Source organism: Lepidochelys kempii, chromosome 1, assembly GCF_965140285.1.
Source record: "Lepidochelys kempii isolate rLepKem1 chromosome 1, rLepKem1.hap1, whole genome shotgun sequence".
In the NCBI taxonomy this organism is placed as follows: domain Eukaryota; kingdom Metazoa; phylum Chordata; order Testudines; family Cheloniidae; genus Lepidochelys; species Lepidochelys kempii.
The window spans coordinates 200,548,275-200,565,753 of NC_136380.1; the positions used below are offsets into that span (position 1 = coordinate 200,548,275).

Sequence of the window (17,479 nt, forward strand, 5' to 3'; positions counted from 1 at the left end):
CCATAATAACCTGCAGCTGCTTATTGAAAGTTTCTCTTTGATCCAGTAAGATGAGCAAAGAGGCAATTTTTAGAGGAGATAGGCTTTTAGGTAGGAGATAGCACAGCTCTGACTGGGTAAGCAAGGAGTCTGGGAGGCTCCCATTTGCCACATCTGGTAAAGCAGCTGCCTAGGGATCACTCATGTCCCATTTAAGAGCATGAGCTGCAGTGACATGCAGGACATACCGTCTGTCAAGCTACAGAGAGCAGATACCACAACAAACAGGCAATTTCTGCAAAATCTTCTAGTGCTCCAGCCAGTTCTAAGGAAGTACTCAGCGTGCGCCTGATTTTCAAAACAGCTCAGCTACCTGTTAGGCACCGAAATGAAGTGACCAGATACTCAGAAGTACTCCGCATCCAGGAGTCTCCACTCTTGAACATCTGGCCAAGTCTTTAGGGGCCTAACAGGTCGCTGAGCTTCTCCAAGAACCTGGCCACTTGTTCTGGGGTTTCTGGACAGCCACTAGAATCGGAACAGGAAGAGCTTAAAGTACAAAACAATTTGTAATTCATTAACCGCCCCCCGCCCTCCACACACACACACACGCCATGTAACAGTTTGTGTCCTGAAGTAGAAACCAGATGTCTAACCCATGACTAGACTGGAGGATTAGCTGGTCACTCAGCAAGGGCTGAATACATATACACATTGAGAGAAGGGGACAGCAAAAGGACAGACTGTTTATCTACAGTATGATTATACCCTGGGCAGCGGCAGAGCAAACTTCCCCGCAATTCCCTCCAACAACAGGTCACGACCCTGACACAATACTGGGGCAGTGGCTCAGCACTCACTTGAAGAGGACCATGCGTCCTACTGAATCACCAGTACCACTTCCTGCAACACCTGAGTTTTCCTTGGCAGCCTCTTTGGGAAGTCTAGTTATAGTTTGACCTTGTTTAACACACACGACACCTAAAATAAACCCAGCATGTGTGTGGTGGTGTAGCTGCAGGCATCAGCTAACCTGTCTGGACCTTACAGTGGTCAAGTATGTATGATACCAACCATACCTGGATCCATGGAAATTCACCTTGCTCCATGTCCGTGCTCCAAGCATTATATTTTCCAGCGTTGTTTAATCTTGCTAATTTAGGTTCCCAGTAGTCTAGGTGGAAAAAAGGAACAAGGATAAAAGGTAAAAATCAAGGAAAACTAGAAAGCCACTGCGTGCATGTTTCAGTTCTTCTTTGGTTTGTCCCGAAGGAAGAGACTCCAGTACAAATACCTGATAAGCTGTAAAGCTGACAAAAGCTTCAGAGACATTGGATGTTATCAGCAAATAAAAATTGATTGTATCTTTGAAAACATTATAGTCAGAAAAGTGGCTTTAAAAATAACAATACCTAGCTCTTATCTAGCACTTTTCACCAGCAGCTCTCAAAGCACTTTATAAAAGGGATCGGTATCATTATTCCCATTTTACAGATGAGGAAAACGGAGGCACAGAGCAGTGAAGTGATTTCCCCAACGTCACCTAGCAGACCAGTGGCAGAACTAGAAAAAAAACTCAGGTCTCTTGAGCCCCCAGTCCCATGCTCCAACCATTAGGCAACATTGCCTCCCGTGGCACCCTTTTATTTAACATACTACTTCCTTTGGCTTTGTCAGCATTAGGAGTTGGAGTCAAGTTGAAACATGCAGCAGCTAGAGCTAAACAGCGTTTGGTTACTAGCGGTGGAGGCAGAGTCAAACCATGTTCTACATCCACTGTGGAAAGCAACCCCTCGTGAAGGGCACTGTGTTAAAAATCAATTGTTTCTCTTGTCTGACAGATAATTTTCAAATGTGTGTGACTTGATTACTTCTAAAGCAAATGCCTTCAGAGGCATCCGTCCCTCACAGAGGGCTAAATCCACAGGAAGTTTGAAGTCTCCAAAATAAGCCATTTGTTTATAATGGCAGGGAGGAAATAGCATCTGAAAATAGTACCCACCCATGGGTATATGGAATGTTACCAAACTCTTCATCAAAAGCTCACCTTCGGGATGGGAATAAGCGTGAGAAATCAAAGACCCCAACATTGCTTGGAATGTCATTTTGCAGCGTTTTACTCCCTTATAATATTCATACACTGCACTTCTACATCTCATTCCCCTTAAAAATAGCAATGAATTCTCAATACCATTTTACAGCTGGAGAAACTGAGGCACTGGGGGGAGAAGTGACTTGTCCAAGGCCACCCGGCAGGCCAGTGGCAGAGACAGGAATAGAACCCATGTCTCCTGACAACCCTGCCCTGTACATTAGCCAGCAAGTAGAACAGGAGGAGCAGAAAAGCCTGCCTCACTGTCAGAAGACTACAGTGATATGGGCCTGGTTTGTACACTTAAGTTTTGTCAGCATAGCTGCTGGTGAGAAGCAGGTTGGCAGGGGGAATCACACCTCCTAGCTGACATAGTTATGCTGGCAACCTCCTCCCCCCCGATCTTCTGGAGGTATAGCTAATGCTGTTCAGGGAGGCAGTGTAGCTGTCGCATCAGAACTCCTTCTGCCAGCCTAGGATGCATCTCAGCTATGCCAGCAGAGCACCCTAGTGATGCAGCCAAGCTCTGCAGTGTACACATGGCCTTGGGCTGCTCAGTCCTGCTCCGACTCTGGGCCAACAGAACCAGAGAGCTGTCTGAAGTCTGACAGCCTGTTAATTCCTGAAATGATGCCAGAAGACAGTAGCATACGTGAAACACAGAGCTGCAGAGAAAATCTACAATTGCACTGCCTGGTGCCAAGTCATAGTACTGAGGACCATGTCTGACCTTCTCAAATAATGTGTTTCAACTCACTTATGTGACGAGAAGCACTGATCTGTGAATCAAGTATAAGTCCATTCATTAGGCCCATTGGTAACTTGCACTCTAGAGAGAACACAAATATGTTTGATTACTGATGAGCTGCATTTCATAACTTATCAGGAAAAGGAGGGTCATTCAGAGTCATGTTTGAGGAGCTGGCTGGGCCTTTCTGAGGAGGTCACCCTTTGTGCCAACTCCCAGTAGGGCACATTTGGGACTCTATCACTGTTTAAAAAAAAAGAAAGAAAAACAAGAAAAAAGAAAGGTCTGTATGCCCACAGGATCAAAATCATCTCTGCATTCAATTCCCTCAATTAAGGATTCATAGGTGATTTTAGGGAATCAACAAATGTAAAGTTAGTGCTCTGAATGCAATACAACACTTCTTTTAAATTCAGTTTACTATAATCATTCCATGAGCTCCCCCTTTTTAATCTAGCCATTTCCTCAATTCAGATGCTATTCAGTCATTACTGTCCCATGCCCTGAAAGGGGGAGAGAACTTTAGAACTAGAATCCTGTATCTTAGAATGATCGTGATCAGATTCAGTACCTTTCTCTACAACGATAAAGGAGGCCTGCATTCCAGCTTGCTGATATTCCCCCACTTCGGTGTCTAAAAGCCACATGCCAGCTTTTGGTGGTGTCATTTCAATAGTTCGAAATGAGCCTTTAAAAGAGAGAGGAGAAAAACAAATCACAGCTCATCTATTGAAAGGTTAGCAGGAGATTGGCTGACACAGAACAGTGAGGCTGGATAAACCAGGGCCTATCGATCCTGCCCATTTCTGGTGGCTTGACAAAGTGCAAATATCCTGCACCTATTGGAAAGCGTAGCAGATCCACGAACATCCTTCTCCTTTTAATAAACAGGTTCTAATTGGAGACATGCGAGAATCAAAAGTTCAGATCTCAATCCAAGCTTCACCGCTTTAAAATTTACTTTTTCACATAACCTTGGAATCAGGCACATATTTTGTATAATACTGCATACACAGTGTGTGCTGTGTGATCATGTAGTGAATGACCTAACCTTTTACGTGGATTCATGCTCTGGTAACAGTAACTCTGAGGGGCTGATGCTGGCCCCTGCTCCAGCCATGGCTCTGGCAGTGTGTAAGGGTTGTAAAGGAGCCACAACAGACCATGCACTTGAGGGGAATTCTCCCCGAGTCACAGCCGTATGCTGCTCCCACCATCCCGACACGTTCTTAAAAACCTCCAGTGATGGGATTCCACAAACTCGCTTGGAAGCCTATTTCAGAGCTCAACTACCCTTAGAGTTAGAAAGTTCTTCCTATTGTCTAACCTAAATCTCCCTGGCTGCAGATTAGGCCCATTACTTCTTGTAGGCCCTTCAATGGAGAACAACTGGTCACCTTCCTCTTTATAACAGCTCTTAACATACTAGAAGACTGTTAGCAGGTCACCCCTTCAGATTTCTCTTCTCAAGACTAAACATGTCCAGTTTATTTAACCATTCTTCAAAGATCAGGTTTGCTAACCCTTTTATCATTTTTGTTGGTCTCCTTCAGACCGTCTCCATTTTGTCCACATCTTTCCTAAAGTGTGTGCCCAGCACAGGGGCCGGCTTCTAATTTCCCCCGGGGGTGCTCAACCCCTGCTCCGCCCCAGGCCACGCCTCCATCCCCGCCCTCCCTCTTCCAACCCCCACTCCACCCCCGCCTCTTTCTGACCCCTCCCCCAAGCGCACCCCATTCCTGCTCCTCCCCCTCCTGCACAGCTGTTCCACAGCGGGCAGGAGGCACTGGGAGGGAGAGGTAGGAGTTGATTGGCGAGGGCCAGCGGCAGGCGGGAGTGGAGCTTAGCTGCCGGTGTGTGCTAAGCACCCGCTAAATTTTCTCCATGGATGGTCTGGCCCTGGAGCACCCACAGACTCTGCACCTATGGTGCCCAGAGTTGGACACAGTACTCCAGCTGAGGCCTCACCAGTGCCGTGTAGAGCAGGACAATTACTTCCCGGGTCTTACATACAACACTCCTGTCAATAGACCCCAGAATGATATTAAGCCTTTTTCACAACTGCATCACATTGTTGACTCATTTTAAAGTTGTGATCCACTATAACCCACAGATCCTTTTCAGCAGTACTACCGCCTCACCAGTTATTCCCCATTTTGTGTTTGTGCATTTCATTTTTCCTTCCGAAGTGAAGTACTTTGCACTTGTCTTTATTGAATTTCATCCTATTAATTTCAGACCAATTCTCCAATTTGTTAAAGTTGTTTTGAATTCTAATCCTGTCCTGCACCCCTCCCATCTTGGTACCACCTGCAAATTTTACAAGCACTCCGTTATCCATGTCATTAATGAAAATATTGACTAGTTCTGGACCCAGGAGTGACCCCAGATGGACCCCACTGGATAAGCCCTCCCAGTTTGACAGTGAACCACTGATAACTACTCTTTGAGTACCGTCTTTCAATCTCTTGTGCAACCACCTTATAGTAATTTCCCTAGTTTGGTTATGGCAGTGTCATGTGGGATTGTATGAAAAGCATTTTGATGGCAACAAAAAAGAGCTCTATTGAAATTATTAACTAGTTATTCATGGGCTCTTTCTTTTCAGTATGAATACTAAGGTCTCTATCCACAAGTCTCCAAGCACTTTACAAAAGGCAATCAGCACTATTGTCCTCATTTTGCAAATGGGGGAAACCGAGGGACAGAGCAGGAAAGGAACTTGCCCATGTTCACACAACAGGTCAACGGCAGACTGCCTCCAACCTGTATCTCCCCTATACAAACCTGCTATGCCTGATCAGGACATCAGTCCATGCACTCCATACCCCATCTCCAACGTTGCCCAATAACTTACACTGCAGAGGAGGGCGGCCTCCGCTCCAGTCCCACCTCAATGAGGTCCATCAGTGGTTCTCAAACTTTTGCACTGGTGACCCCTTTCACATAGCAAGCCTCTGAGTACGACCCCCCTTATGAATTAAAAACACTTTTTAACATATTTAACATCATTATAAATGCAGGAGGCAAAGCAGGGTTTGGGGTGGAGGCTGACAGCTCGCAATCCCCCAGGTAATAACTTCGCGACCCCCTGTGGTGTCCCGACCCCCAGTTTGAGAACCCCTGAGGTAGATGATGCTGGGGTTGGGGAAGTCCTTTCCAACCTCACAAGAAATGAACAGCTAGCATCTTGAAACACAAGACTTGACCATCGCTATCTTAATGTGCCCAAGCCAATTTCTGCTTCTGCTGATCTAATGACACTGAATTTTAGTAGAGTCACTCCAACATTACCAAGTGTAGGGTTTAGCCTCATAATTATGAGTCGAAATGACAAGACACTGAGCTGATATGTACCTGGAAGGAGAGGGTAGACACCAAGCTGATGCCCAGGGACTTCTGTGAAGGTCTGACCGTGAAAGTGAACCACGTGAATATCTTCTGATCCGCCCATATTCAACAAGTGCCATCGGACCAGTTCATCTTTATACATCCTCAGTCCTTGCAAGTGATATATGATCCCATTAATGGCTGAAAAGGAAAATATTACAAGAGATAAAAGAAACACACTCCAGCTGAGAGATAATAAAGATGTCAGATAGAGTTTGACCAGAGGATACAGATTGGATCTAGATCCAAATGACCCCAAAGCCTATAGCGTTTCAGATGTGGTGTCCTGGTCCATGCCAATCTCTAGTGTCAACATATAATAATGACCTTCTCAGTTTATGAATTAAGTGTCATTGCAAGTGTAGTTGATGGTCATTCAAATAAGCGGGAATGCTTTCTACCTCCCTGGTGGAAACAAAATTAACAAAAGCCCCAGAAACTCTTGAACAGTTAAAGTAAGATAGTGTTGAAATTTATCTCTTTGAATGAGTCAAACATGAGGCCAGCTTGATTCATATTACGTTTGTGAGCCAAACTAACTCCATAAAGCCTATATTAGGGGGCCTAAATTAAGTTGTTTCCTCTTAAAGGGTCATTATCAAGTGGGTGTTGCAGCTCTGAAAATTTCAAGGGAAAAGCCCCCAGGGTCCCTGCTGGTAGTGGAAAAAAAAGGTCTAGAAAATATGAATCAAGTGTTAAGCAATATCCAAATGTCTCCCTGAGATTGCAGACAGCCTAAAGCAATAGCTCTGAGAGGCGTGAACTATCCACTTCATCTGAATCGTGCATTGATTCTGAAATGTAAAGGTGATGATTTAAATGTCAGCTTTGGTAACTATTTCACTACTGATCATTTTAGTGGAAACATCCAGCAAATGTGCTTAATCCAATCCCAAACTGCCTCTCATCTCCTCAATTGGGGGATTTAATATTAAAATAAACTAACAGAGGTTACTGTGTGGATGGCAATATTCATTATAATATTACATTCAGGAAAACTCCATTTTTCAAATTTAAATGCAAGTGCCACAGAATTCACCGCCTGCTGCACCTGAGTGCCAGAGAATGCAGAGACCAGGCCACAGGATTTAAGCACAGCTTGCTGTAGAGTACGGGGGTTTGACTGTAATGAGACACACTCTATTAATGTCAATAGATCTGACTTATGCCTGACATTAAGGACCATATTTTAAAAACATGGCTTCCATTTTTGCATACCGTCACTTATTCACATGAATAATAGTACTTTACGGCCAAGTTTCCAAAAGAGATGTCCCATTTAGGCACCTAAATGAAGTGATCAGATTTTCAAAAGTGTGCAGCACCCAACACCTCTCATTGTTGTGAATGCGGGGAGCTGCTGGGTCCTGAGCTCTTTGGAATAATTGGACACTTCTTTTGGTACCTAAGTGGGAACTGAACTCTTCTGAAGAGCCAGATTCTGTTGTGGATGCCAAGCACGTCTGAATATCCACCCGCTATGCACAAAGCCCCATCTGTGCCAATTAGAGCTGGCTGAAACCAGGGTGTTCTGTTTCATGAGGAAGTTCAAAATTTTTCTGAAACACAAAAATATATTTTTGTGGGAAATGTAATTAAAACTGACGCAATTTTACACCATTTTTTGGTGTAATCAGATCAGCATTTTCAATTACATTGAAAACTGTTTCAGTTGAAATTTTCCTACCAGCTCTCCTGCCCAAAAAGAGCAGGTAGGGCCTGTGCTAGGCCTGGCTGAAAATTCTCTTGAAACTGCTTCTTCATAGAAAATTGATTTTTTTTTAAATGAAATTCTCACAGAAAGGTTCTGTTTTCCATGGAAAACTTCAACTTGTGTTGAAAAACTGAAGAACCAGGGAGTTTACGGTTTTTAGCCCACAACTGAAAACTTCCTGTCCAAAACCTGAAAACTTCAATTTTTTGGCAAAAAGTCAAAATTTTCTGTGGAAAATGTTAACAAAAACATTTTTTCTGTTTTTGTCAAAAGTTTCCACCCAGCTCTAGTCTATATGCATATTCTATTTTTATATGCACAAGGAATAGTGCAAAAAAAATTAAATACGTGCATGCAAATGATGTGTGCGTGCAAAGTTGAAGTGCACCAAGAGAAGCTGGGTTGAGATCTTTTTAATTCCTCCCTCTTTCCTCCCAACATGGATAACTGACAAAGGGAAACATTAGTACCATGGAATTTGTGGTATTTTTGCACTTCTGAGGTCTTCTCAGTGTAAGTCCCTTTGGAATGCTTATCAAAGTACCAACTTTTCTCTTCATCAAAGACCATAAAAAGCAGGACAAACTCTTGGGTATCTACTGGCCTGTTACTTGTACTGACCGTTCCCTTTCGACAGATCAAGATTGGACCAATCAAGCCTGAGTGAATATCTTTCTCCTGGAAGGCAATAAATACAAATTACAGGTAAAAGTTAGGGTTTCCCATAATACTTCATTAATAACAATTTGCACATTCACAGGGGCTTTCGTTTGAGGATTTTCCCTTAAAAGTGTTAACATCGGTGCACAGGAATTGCCAGACTGGATCAGACGGCCCGTCCAATTCAGCATCCTGTCTCCAACCGTGGCCAGTGCCAGATTTTTTTCATGTTTTTTAAATGCCCCTAAACTTATGGTGCCAGTCTCTGATCCCTGTCTAGTTCTGCAATATCCTTTTTGACATGGGTGGCCAGTTCCAGAGGAAGCTGTACCACTGATTATAAAATGGCATTATAATCGTTTCTGTATTGTTCCCCATCCTATTCTGTATGCATCATAACATTTTGTTTGCTTTTTCAACCACAAGCTGCACACTGAGCAGAGGTTTTCATCCATCTGTCTGCAGTGACGCTCAGTTGATCCTGATCATATACTGAGTTGATATGGTTAATTTAGAACCACATAAGGTGCAAGTAGTTTCACATTTTCTGTCCAATACGGATTATTTGTACACATCAATACTGAATTGAATCTCCTATCATGTTGCCCATACAACTAGCTTGGTTAAGTCTTCACAGTCTTCTCCGGACTTGGCTAACCTAAATTAATTGGATCATCAATAGATATTGCTACCTCACTACTCACCTCTCCCGCTTTCCAGGTCATTAAAAAATGTATTGAAAAACACTGGTGCTAATACAGAACCTTGTGGCCCCTTGCTGTAGCCTTTTGCCATCATGAAAATTGTCCATTTAATCTTACTGTTTATTCACTCTTTTAACCAGCATTTGATCCATGACTATACTCAGCCTTGCATTCTATGATTACTTACTTTCTTCAGTAGCCTCCTGTGCGTGACCTTGTCAAGGGCCTTTTGAAAGTGTACATAAAATATGCCATTTGATTCTGCTTTATCTGCTATTTTACTGACACAGTCAAAGGATTCCAACAGATTAGCGACACAACTTTCCTTTACAGAAACCATGCTGGATAGACCCTATCATACCATGATCTTCCAGATCTTTTATTATTCTATTTGAATGATTACTTCAACCAATTTATCAGGTACAGAAGTAAGACTTAATTAATGAATAAAGGTTGGGTAAAGGTCCCATTTTACAGATGAGGAACCCGGATCCAAGATGTATTTGCACATCACATTGCAAACATGGGGGCTGGGAGAATCTCTCAGCTATGCTATATTCCTAACTAAGGGCCTGATCCAAAAGTCTACTGAACTTAACAGAAAGACTTTGGCTCAGGCCCTACATTTGGGGTAGAGGGCCTGATTCCCCATTGCCTTGTGTAGTTACTGAACTCTATGCAAAGCGGCTATGAAATGCTATCAAATCAGAATTCTCCATCCACTCATGCCAGTGGCAGCAATTTATATTCACTTTGCATAGGCATAAATGATTAGATGAGGAACAAGAGAGTAGTGAATCAGGCCCAAAAGAATAGGAAGCAATGCAAAGTGCTGTGAAGCCAGTATTTCAGCAACAAGACATAGTAGCTGTTATCCAGCAGACTCCAGCACCCTTCTGCTTAGATTTCCTTACCGGGTTTACACCGGAGTAATAGGCCCAGGACCTACAGGCTGCTCCAAGTTGCATAGGTCCAGACCGTTTGGTTGCAAACCATACATAGGTATAGGTGTCATTTGGCTGAACTGCATCATCCTTTTTGAACCAGTCTGGAGACTCATCTTCATAACTGCTTCCCTCAGAGGATTTCTCATACAAAAGCCCATGGGAATGGAGGGAATATGGTCTGGATGCCAGATTTTTAAAATGAACCTAGAAAATAAATACAAGCAGATTCTTGATTAGCAGATTTGGGCCTAAACCAAGATCCCAGGCATAAAACACCCATGAACTGTGTAAAGTACAAATTCAGGATTCAGATTTGTCTACTGATTATGGGCTAGATTGTGCCTGGTTGGAGGTGGGGAGTGTAACTCGTGACACATCTTTACGGGGTGCAGCACACAACTGTGCACAGCTACTAGTATGTGGGGAGCAGGGTAATGGCTCCGCCTACTCCCTGCCCCCTTTCCAGCATTGTTCCCAAGAGGGAGCAAGTTGGGAGCAGCCCCTGCATTCCTGGGAGAACCCCAGTTCCAGCAGGCGTACAATGGGTTGCACAAGGGGGACAGGGAGTCTTTATTCTTTCCTACACCCCTGGCTGGCTGTGTTAGATGGGGCACAAGCTAGTTCTACAGTAATACTAGATCCCAGTGTATGTAGTTCCCACTGATGTCAATGGGAGTTTCTCTAGTATGCATCTCCCTCACCCCAGAGGCGGACTGCCAGGGCAAGGAGCTCGTCTTGTCTCCCTCACTCTGAGGATGGAGTTCCAAGATTAGGGTTGGCTTTTGTCTCCCCCTTTTCTTGCTCCTGATTTTTATGTAACTCCTCATCTGTTCCCTTTATGTACCAGAGAGCCTGGTCAAAGAAGTTAGAGAAAATGAGCAGGTGGCTAACGGTTCGAATGGTGGTCCGGCGAGGCATTTCAATACCAGGTTGAGGTCCCATGTTGGTGTAGGTCATCGCACGTCTGGGTAAACATTTCGGAGACCCTTGAGGAAGCGTTTTGTAGCTGGGTGTGTAAACGTCGAAGTTCCATCGATCTCTCGATGGAATGCTGAAATGGCAGCAAGATGGACTCTGATCGAGCTCAATCAATCATGCCCCACCATTTGAAGATTGAACTCAGGACCTCTCCATTCATCTCCCATTCATGATCCTGGGAGAAGTAGCTGCTGAGCGTGTCTGCTGTTGCATTCTGACAGCCTGGCAGGTAACACGCTGAGATGTTTACATTGTATTGTACGCACCAATTCCAAAGTCTCATGGCTTCTGTGCATAGGGAATGTGAGCGAGCTCTTCCTTGCCTGTTGACATAGAACATGCAGGCAATATTGTTGGTCATAATTCAAATGGATTTGTTTCGTATATGAGGTAGGAAGTGTCTGCAGGCATTGCTGACTGCTCGTAGCTCTAGCAAATTGATGTGCAGTGGGAGTCTCTCTGGGAGACCATTTGCCTTGTATATGTGTTGACTCATGTGAGCACCCAAGACTATCAGTGAGGCATCTGTGATGATTACTGTTGTCAGGAGTTTCTGTTGAAAAGGGATACCCATACAGCTATTTTGTGGCCCTGTCCAGCTTTGTAATGAATTGAGGACATTTCATGGAACTTTGAGCCATTTGTGTAGGTTGTGTTTGCTTGGTATGTATACCATGCTTAGCCAACCTTGTAGACTTCGCATATGTAGTCTTGCATGTCGTACCATGAATGTCGTGGCTGGCGTGTGTTCTAATAATTGTAGGACAGTGTGAGCCTGAACTTGAGGACTGACTTGTACCTCTTGGATGAGGTTCGTGAATCTGGTAAGGGGTAATGACACCTTGGCTTCTATAGCGTCGAGGTGTGCCCCGATAAAGTCTAGTTGTTCGACTGGGTTTATGGTTATTTCCGTTCGTTTATTTGTAGACCCAGCTCCCGGAATAATGTGATAGTGGACCGGACTGCATCCATTGTGACTCGTAGAGTTGGGCCTTTGATAAGGCAATCGTCCAGGCTGAGAAAAATCATTATCCCCTGTTTGTGCAGATGAGTCGCTACCCCCGCTAGAGTTTTGAGAAGACTCTTGGTGTCGTGGATAGGCCGAACAGTAGTACTCCGTATTGGAAGTGTTCTCGTCTACCGTGAATCACAGACATTTTCTGTGGGCAGGATGAATGGTGATATGGAAATAAGCATCTTGGAGGTTGAGGGCTGAAAACCAGTCCCCCTGTTACAGCGCTGGGAGTATCGTACCCAATGTGAGCATCTTGAATTTTTGGGATCTGAGAAACTTGCTGAGCTTCTGTAGATCCAGGATGGGTCTCCATCCCCCGCTCTTCTTCTGGGTCAGGAAGTAACGGGAGTAGAATCCCTTCCCTCTGAATTGTAGTGGTACTTGTTCCACAGCACCTAGCTGTAGAAGATGATTGACTTTTTGTTGTAGTAGGTGATCGTGAAAAGGGTCCCTGAAAAGGGACAGGGAAGGGGGTAGGGTAAGTGGGCAGGAGTTAAAGGGAATAGTGTATCCTGACTTGATAACTTCCAACACCCATTGGTCTGATGTTATTGTGGCCCAGATGTGGTAAAATAGCTGGAGTCGATGGCCAAAAATTGGGGATGGGTCAGACGTGAGCACTGTTTCATGAGGGAGGTCGTTCAGACCCTCGACCAACTTTTCAAAGTTGCGGTTTTGGAGGTGTTGCCTGAGAAGTCTGCGCCAGAGATTGAGGTGGTTGCTGGTGTTGTGATCGTTGATGCCGGTGTTGTTGCCTGTTTGAGGAGTCTCTAGGTCTCTGAGATGGTTTGTATTTCCTTCTTTTTGCAGGGCGGCTGTAAATCCCCAAAGTGTGGCCCAAGAATCCTTCATTGAATAAAGGACCTTGTCTGTCTTCTGAGAGAAGAGTTGTTCCCGGTCAAAAGAGAAGTCCTCTACTTTTGTCTGGAGTTCTTTTTGTATCCCTGAGGCTGGAAGCCATGAGGCTCGGCGCATTACTGTGGCTGTGTCTGTCATTCTGGCTGCTGTGTCTGCTGTGTCCAATGCTGCCTGAAGGGCTGTTTTACCTCTGAGCTGGCCCTTGGTGATGATGGCCTGGAATTGTGTGTTTTTCTTCTGGTAGCTCAGAGGTGAGCTGGGCAAGTTTCCCATAGTTGTTGTAACTGTATTTGGCCAGTAGTGCAGAATAATTGGCCACCTGAAACTGAAGGGCGCAGGAGGAATATACCTTGTGTCCGAAGAAGTCAAGTCTTTTGTGTTCTTTGTCATGGGGTGTAACCTTGAATTATGGCTGTTTGTTATGGTGTTTTACTGCCTTGACAACTACAGAGTTAGGAGGCGGGTGCACAAATAGAAAGTCTGCCCCCTAGGATGGTACATAATATTGTCTATCCACTCTTTTGCAGGTGGGTGGAATAGAGGCAGGTGTCTGCCAGCCTGTCTCCGCAGGATCCAAGAGGGCCTTGTTGATGGGAAGGGAAGGTAGATGCAGGTTGCAGTATTTGTACCAGCTTGTGCTCGTTTATCTTTATCTCCTCTAGTGGAATGTCTTGGATTTGCGTGACTCTCTCCAACAGCTCTTGAAACTGTTTAAAGTAATCCGCTGAGGTTGGCGGTGGGGGCATAATCACCTCATCTGTGGAGAAAGATGAATTGCGCACAGGAGATGTACCATGGTCTGTGCCCAGCTCTGTGTCCTCTCCCCCTTCCTGTGACTCTGAGGGTTGTGGTGTGGGAGATGCTAGGTTAGAGCACAGTTCACATCTATGTGCTGTGGACGGTCTAGAACGCTGACCCCTATGCGCTCCAGGGTTCCCAATGTGCCCATTGCATTGGGAAAGCCATAGGAGAGTACATCCATGGAGGTCCACACCATGGTTGGTTCATCTGGTATTTCGGACCCATGTCACTCCACATTGGTCGATGGGCCTTAAGTGAGATGGGGGTATTGTCCCTGCATCTCCTCCTCTTCATCACTGAAGAACTGTGCCATGTCTTGTGGGCTGTGATCTCCTCTGGAGCCTGTGGGGGAGCCCTTGGCACCGAGTATTGGTGAATGTGGTGCCAATGAGATTTCTAAGTCTCTCTGGGGCAGGAGAGATGGTGCCAGTGCCCATTTCTGAGTAGTCGGTGCCAGGGGTGCTCTCTCTTTTGTTGATGGAGTTGGTGCCGACCGGTGTTGTTTGGCCATTGCCCTCAGTGCTGACTTGGTAGTATCTTCCGGTGCCAACTGATTTGTCGGTGTCAGGGGTGGAGGCGTGGTGCCTGAGACACGCGGTGCTAAGCCCCATACTGGCGAGCTCAGTGCTATGGAGGAGGCATGTTTTTGTCGGCGACTCAACTCCACTTCTCTCGCTCAGACGTCGGCAGTGCCAGAGGTGCCTGGAGTGTTATAGGTGCTCACCCGAGAGGAAGATGGCATCAGAGGCAGTGTCCTGGCAGGAGACCACCTCTGTTTTCGCAGACCTCTCTGCAGAGATGTTTGAGCCCGCTTTTTTGGTTTTTCAGAAGGTAGGTCTCCTTTTCCATCTTGAGGAGCGCCCAGAGAGGCCGTTTGCTTGTCCTTCTCAGGCTGGAGGGACTTCTCCATCAAGATCATTTTAAGCTGGAGATCCCTGTCCTGCTGGGCTCTGGCTCTCAGGTTGCTGCAGTGGGAGTATTTCTGGGGAATATGTCCCTCACCCAGGCAGCGTATGCATAAAGAGTGTCCATCTGAAACGGGCATGGCATCACGGCAGGAGCTGCATCGTTTGAACCCTGGAGACCCCGGCATTTTAACTAATAACCGCCCCTTGGGGGGGGTGCGATGTTGTCTAACGAATTAACAAGAAATTTGTTTTTGTTTTACTAACACTAACTCTAACTCTCTCTCTAATAGCTTATCTAAATATTTATCTAAAAGCTATTTCTTAACGATTTTTAGGGAGAACTGCTAAGACTGCCCCTTCGCTCCCTCTTCAGCAGAGGACGGTTGAGAAGGAACTGGAGGGCTTGGGTTGTGCGCATGCTACACACAGCACTAATGGCGCCAAGGGACGCCTACTGCGCACCCGCGACCCACACGGACCCTGCTACCATAAATCTCTGATCGAGGGATGCACCACCACTTAAAGTGGAGTACCCACAGAGACACTACTCAAAGAGCTATCATGTCCCATTCAATCTATCCCACTAGGGGTCAACACCTTCCTTACAGTAAATATTCTAAAACACTGCCCAGTTTTAAGTCCCAAGAGATGGAGACCACTTCCCTTGGGGATGACTATTCCACCGCCTCAAAGATCTCATTCACAGGAAGTGTGCCCTTTTGTAATATTCCCCTGTTACTACTAGCTATAATCCCTTGTATTGTATTTATTATTTGTATTGCTTCCACATCATCCTTAGCATTTATGTGATGGCCGGCATCTTGGCCACCATGCTAGGATTGACGTGAGGACCTCCAGAACTAAAAGCATGAGTGGCTACAACTTGAGCTAAAGCTCCATAGCTAGCTGAGAGAGTGGGGGGACTGTGAAAACTCCGATCCTCTGAGAATTCGCTCAGAGGGGGGACCTGTAACACATACTGACCAGCGAGTTCCATTTATACTAGAACTGCTCAACATTTTTACATGAAAATATTTTTAAGACAAAAGATGACTTTTCAGACAAATGTAAACATTTTCATTTTTGTCTAAAGTTTCAGGTTTTTCATTAAAAAAAATTTACGTTTCAGTTGAGTTTTGGGGGAAATTTTCAGTTTTCAAACAGCAATTTTTTTGTAGAACTAAAAACAGTTTTTGAAAAATCTCCCCCCCCCAACTTTTTGCTTTTGTGTTAAAAAACAAAAGCTTTTTGGGGTGGGAAGTTGAGAAAAAAATAAATTTTACACGATATCCCACCAAAAATGACTGATATTTTTCAACCAGTTCTAGCTCAGCCCTTTCAGATCATTGTAAGAAACCTTCATGCACCAAACACCTGAAGCCTTGACTTACGTGGATGACATCATCCACCTCAGCCCTGATAACAGGACCCAGGATACCCAGGTGTTCTTCATATTCCCCTTCAGGCTCCCGAGTTGTAAAGGTACTATCCACATAGCTTCGGAAAATCACTTTTTTGTATATGGTGTTGCCCCCATCATGGCTGGTTCTGACATTCCTCACTGTGCTGAGGGGAGCATTATGGAATTAGAAAAATTATGGAATTAGAACATAATGGAACATAAACATCATGGAATTAGAAAAACTGACATCTTATGATGAAAATTAGAGACCTACACATAAAAACCCCTCAAGATGTAGTCTGAGAAACAGTTACATTTACCGTTGGAATGCTTTGGAGGAAAATGAATCAGCACAAATGTCAGTGATTCACCCTGAAAATGTATGATCCAGGGTATTAAAGTGACTACAAAATGATATCACTACATTCCATTTTTCTCCTCAGTGATTCTACACCAGATTTGCTCAGTCTGTAAATCCTAAAATAGTTTTTCTAACCACCAGTGATGAAAATTTTCTCTAATATCTGAAAATCCATCTGGGCTATTTATATCTCTTACACCATCATCTAGAAGAAACTGAATCAGAACTTAGAGTTTTGGTGAGGCAATAAGAATCCAGCTCCCTCCCCCACAGATATATCGATTCTGGAGAGCTAGTGGAAAAAAAGGATGTAATTAGTTATCAGCTATAATTCAGAGCCGTATGAGGAAGTGATGCTGACAGCTCCGTGAGAAGGTGTCACCTTTGCATATTTGTCATCTGATCACAACCATATTTAAAAATGCAACTGCTCTGTGAAGAAATAGGAGTTTAGTCCCTCAGAGTCACCTAAGGTACATCTACACAGCCCACAGCAGACTCGGGCTTGCACTACCGAACTAAAAACAGCTGTGTCGACGTGGCTCAGGCTTTCAAGTCTAGGGATGGGGGTGGGAGTCAGAGACCAAGTGCCAGCCTGTGCTTCAATTTCAAGCACTGTCTACACAGCTATTGTTATAGTGTTAGCACAAGGCCAGGTATGTTGACCTGCACTTGGAAGGCTTGCTGCTGCAGACTGTGTAGATGTACCCTTAGTGGAAAGAGCACTACTCCTCTAGTGCCTAGAGCAAAGGCCTGGGGATCATCTCTTTCTCATGCGGCTCTGAATTACTGCTGATAACCAATTACATCCTATATTTCCATTAGCTCTCCAGAGCCGATACATCTGTGGGGGAAGGAGCTTGATTCTTATTGTCTCACCAAAACTCTAAGTGCTGATTCAGTTTCTTATGGTTGTAGGTTC

General features: G+C 44.7%; 1 protein-coding gene across 8 annotated transcripts in view; it reads right to left on the reverse strand.

The window, feature by feature from the left end:
- Positions 1-17,479, reverse strand: part of LOC140896406 (venom prothrombin activator pseutarin-C non-catalytic subunit) — an 81,505-nt gene that overhangs the window by 9,068 nt on the left and 54,958 nt on the right. For all 8 annotated transcript variants that reach the window (XM_078848213.1, XM_078848219.1, XM_078848222.1 and 5 more), the window contains 7 exons: positions 16,186-16,360; positions 10,202-10,438; positions 8,394-8,601; positions 6,177-6,350; positions 3,391-3,507; positions 2,829-2,900; positions 1,059-1,153 (listed from right to left, as the gene is read on the reverse strand). In XM_078848213.1, coding sequence (XP_078704339.1) covers positions 1,059-1,153; positions 2,829-2,900; positions 3,391-3,507; positions 6,177-6,350; positions 8,394-8,601; positions 10,202-10,438; positions 16,186-16,360 — 1,078 coding nt within the window. The remainder of the gene's footprint in view (positions 1-1,058; positions 1,154-2,828; positions 2,901-3,390; positions 3,508-6,176; positions 6,351-8,393; positions 8,602-10,201; positions 10,439-16,185; positions 16,361-17,479) is intronic.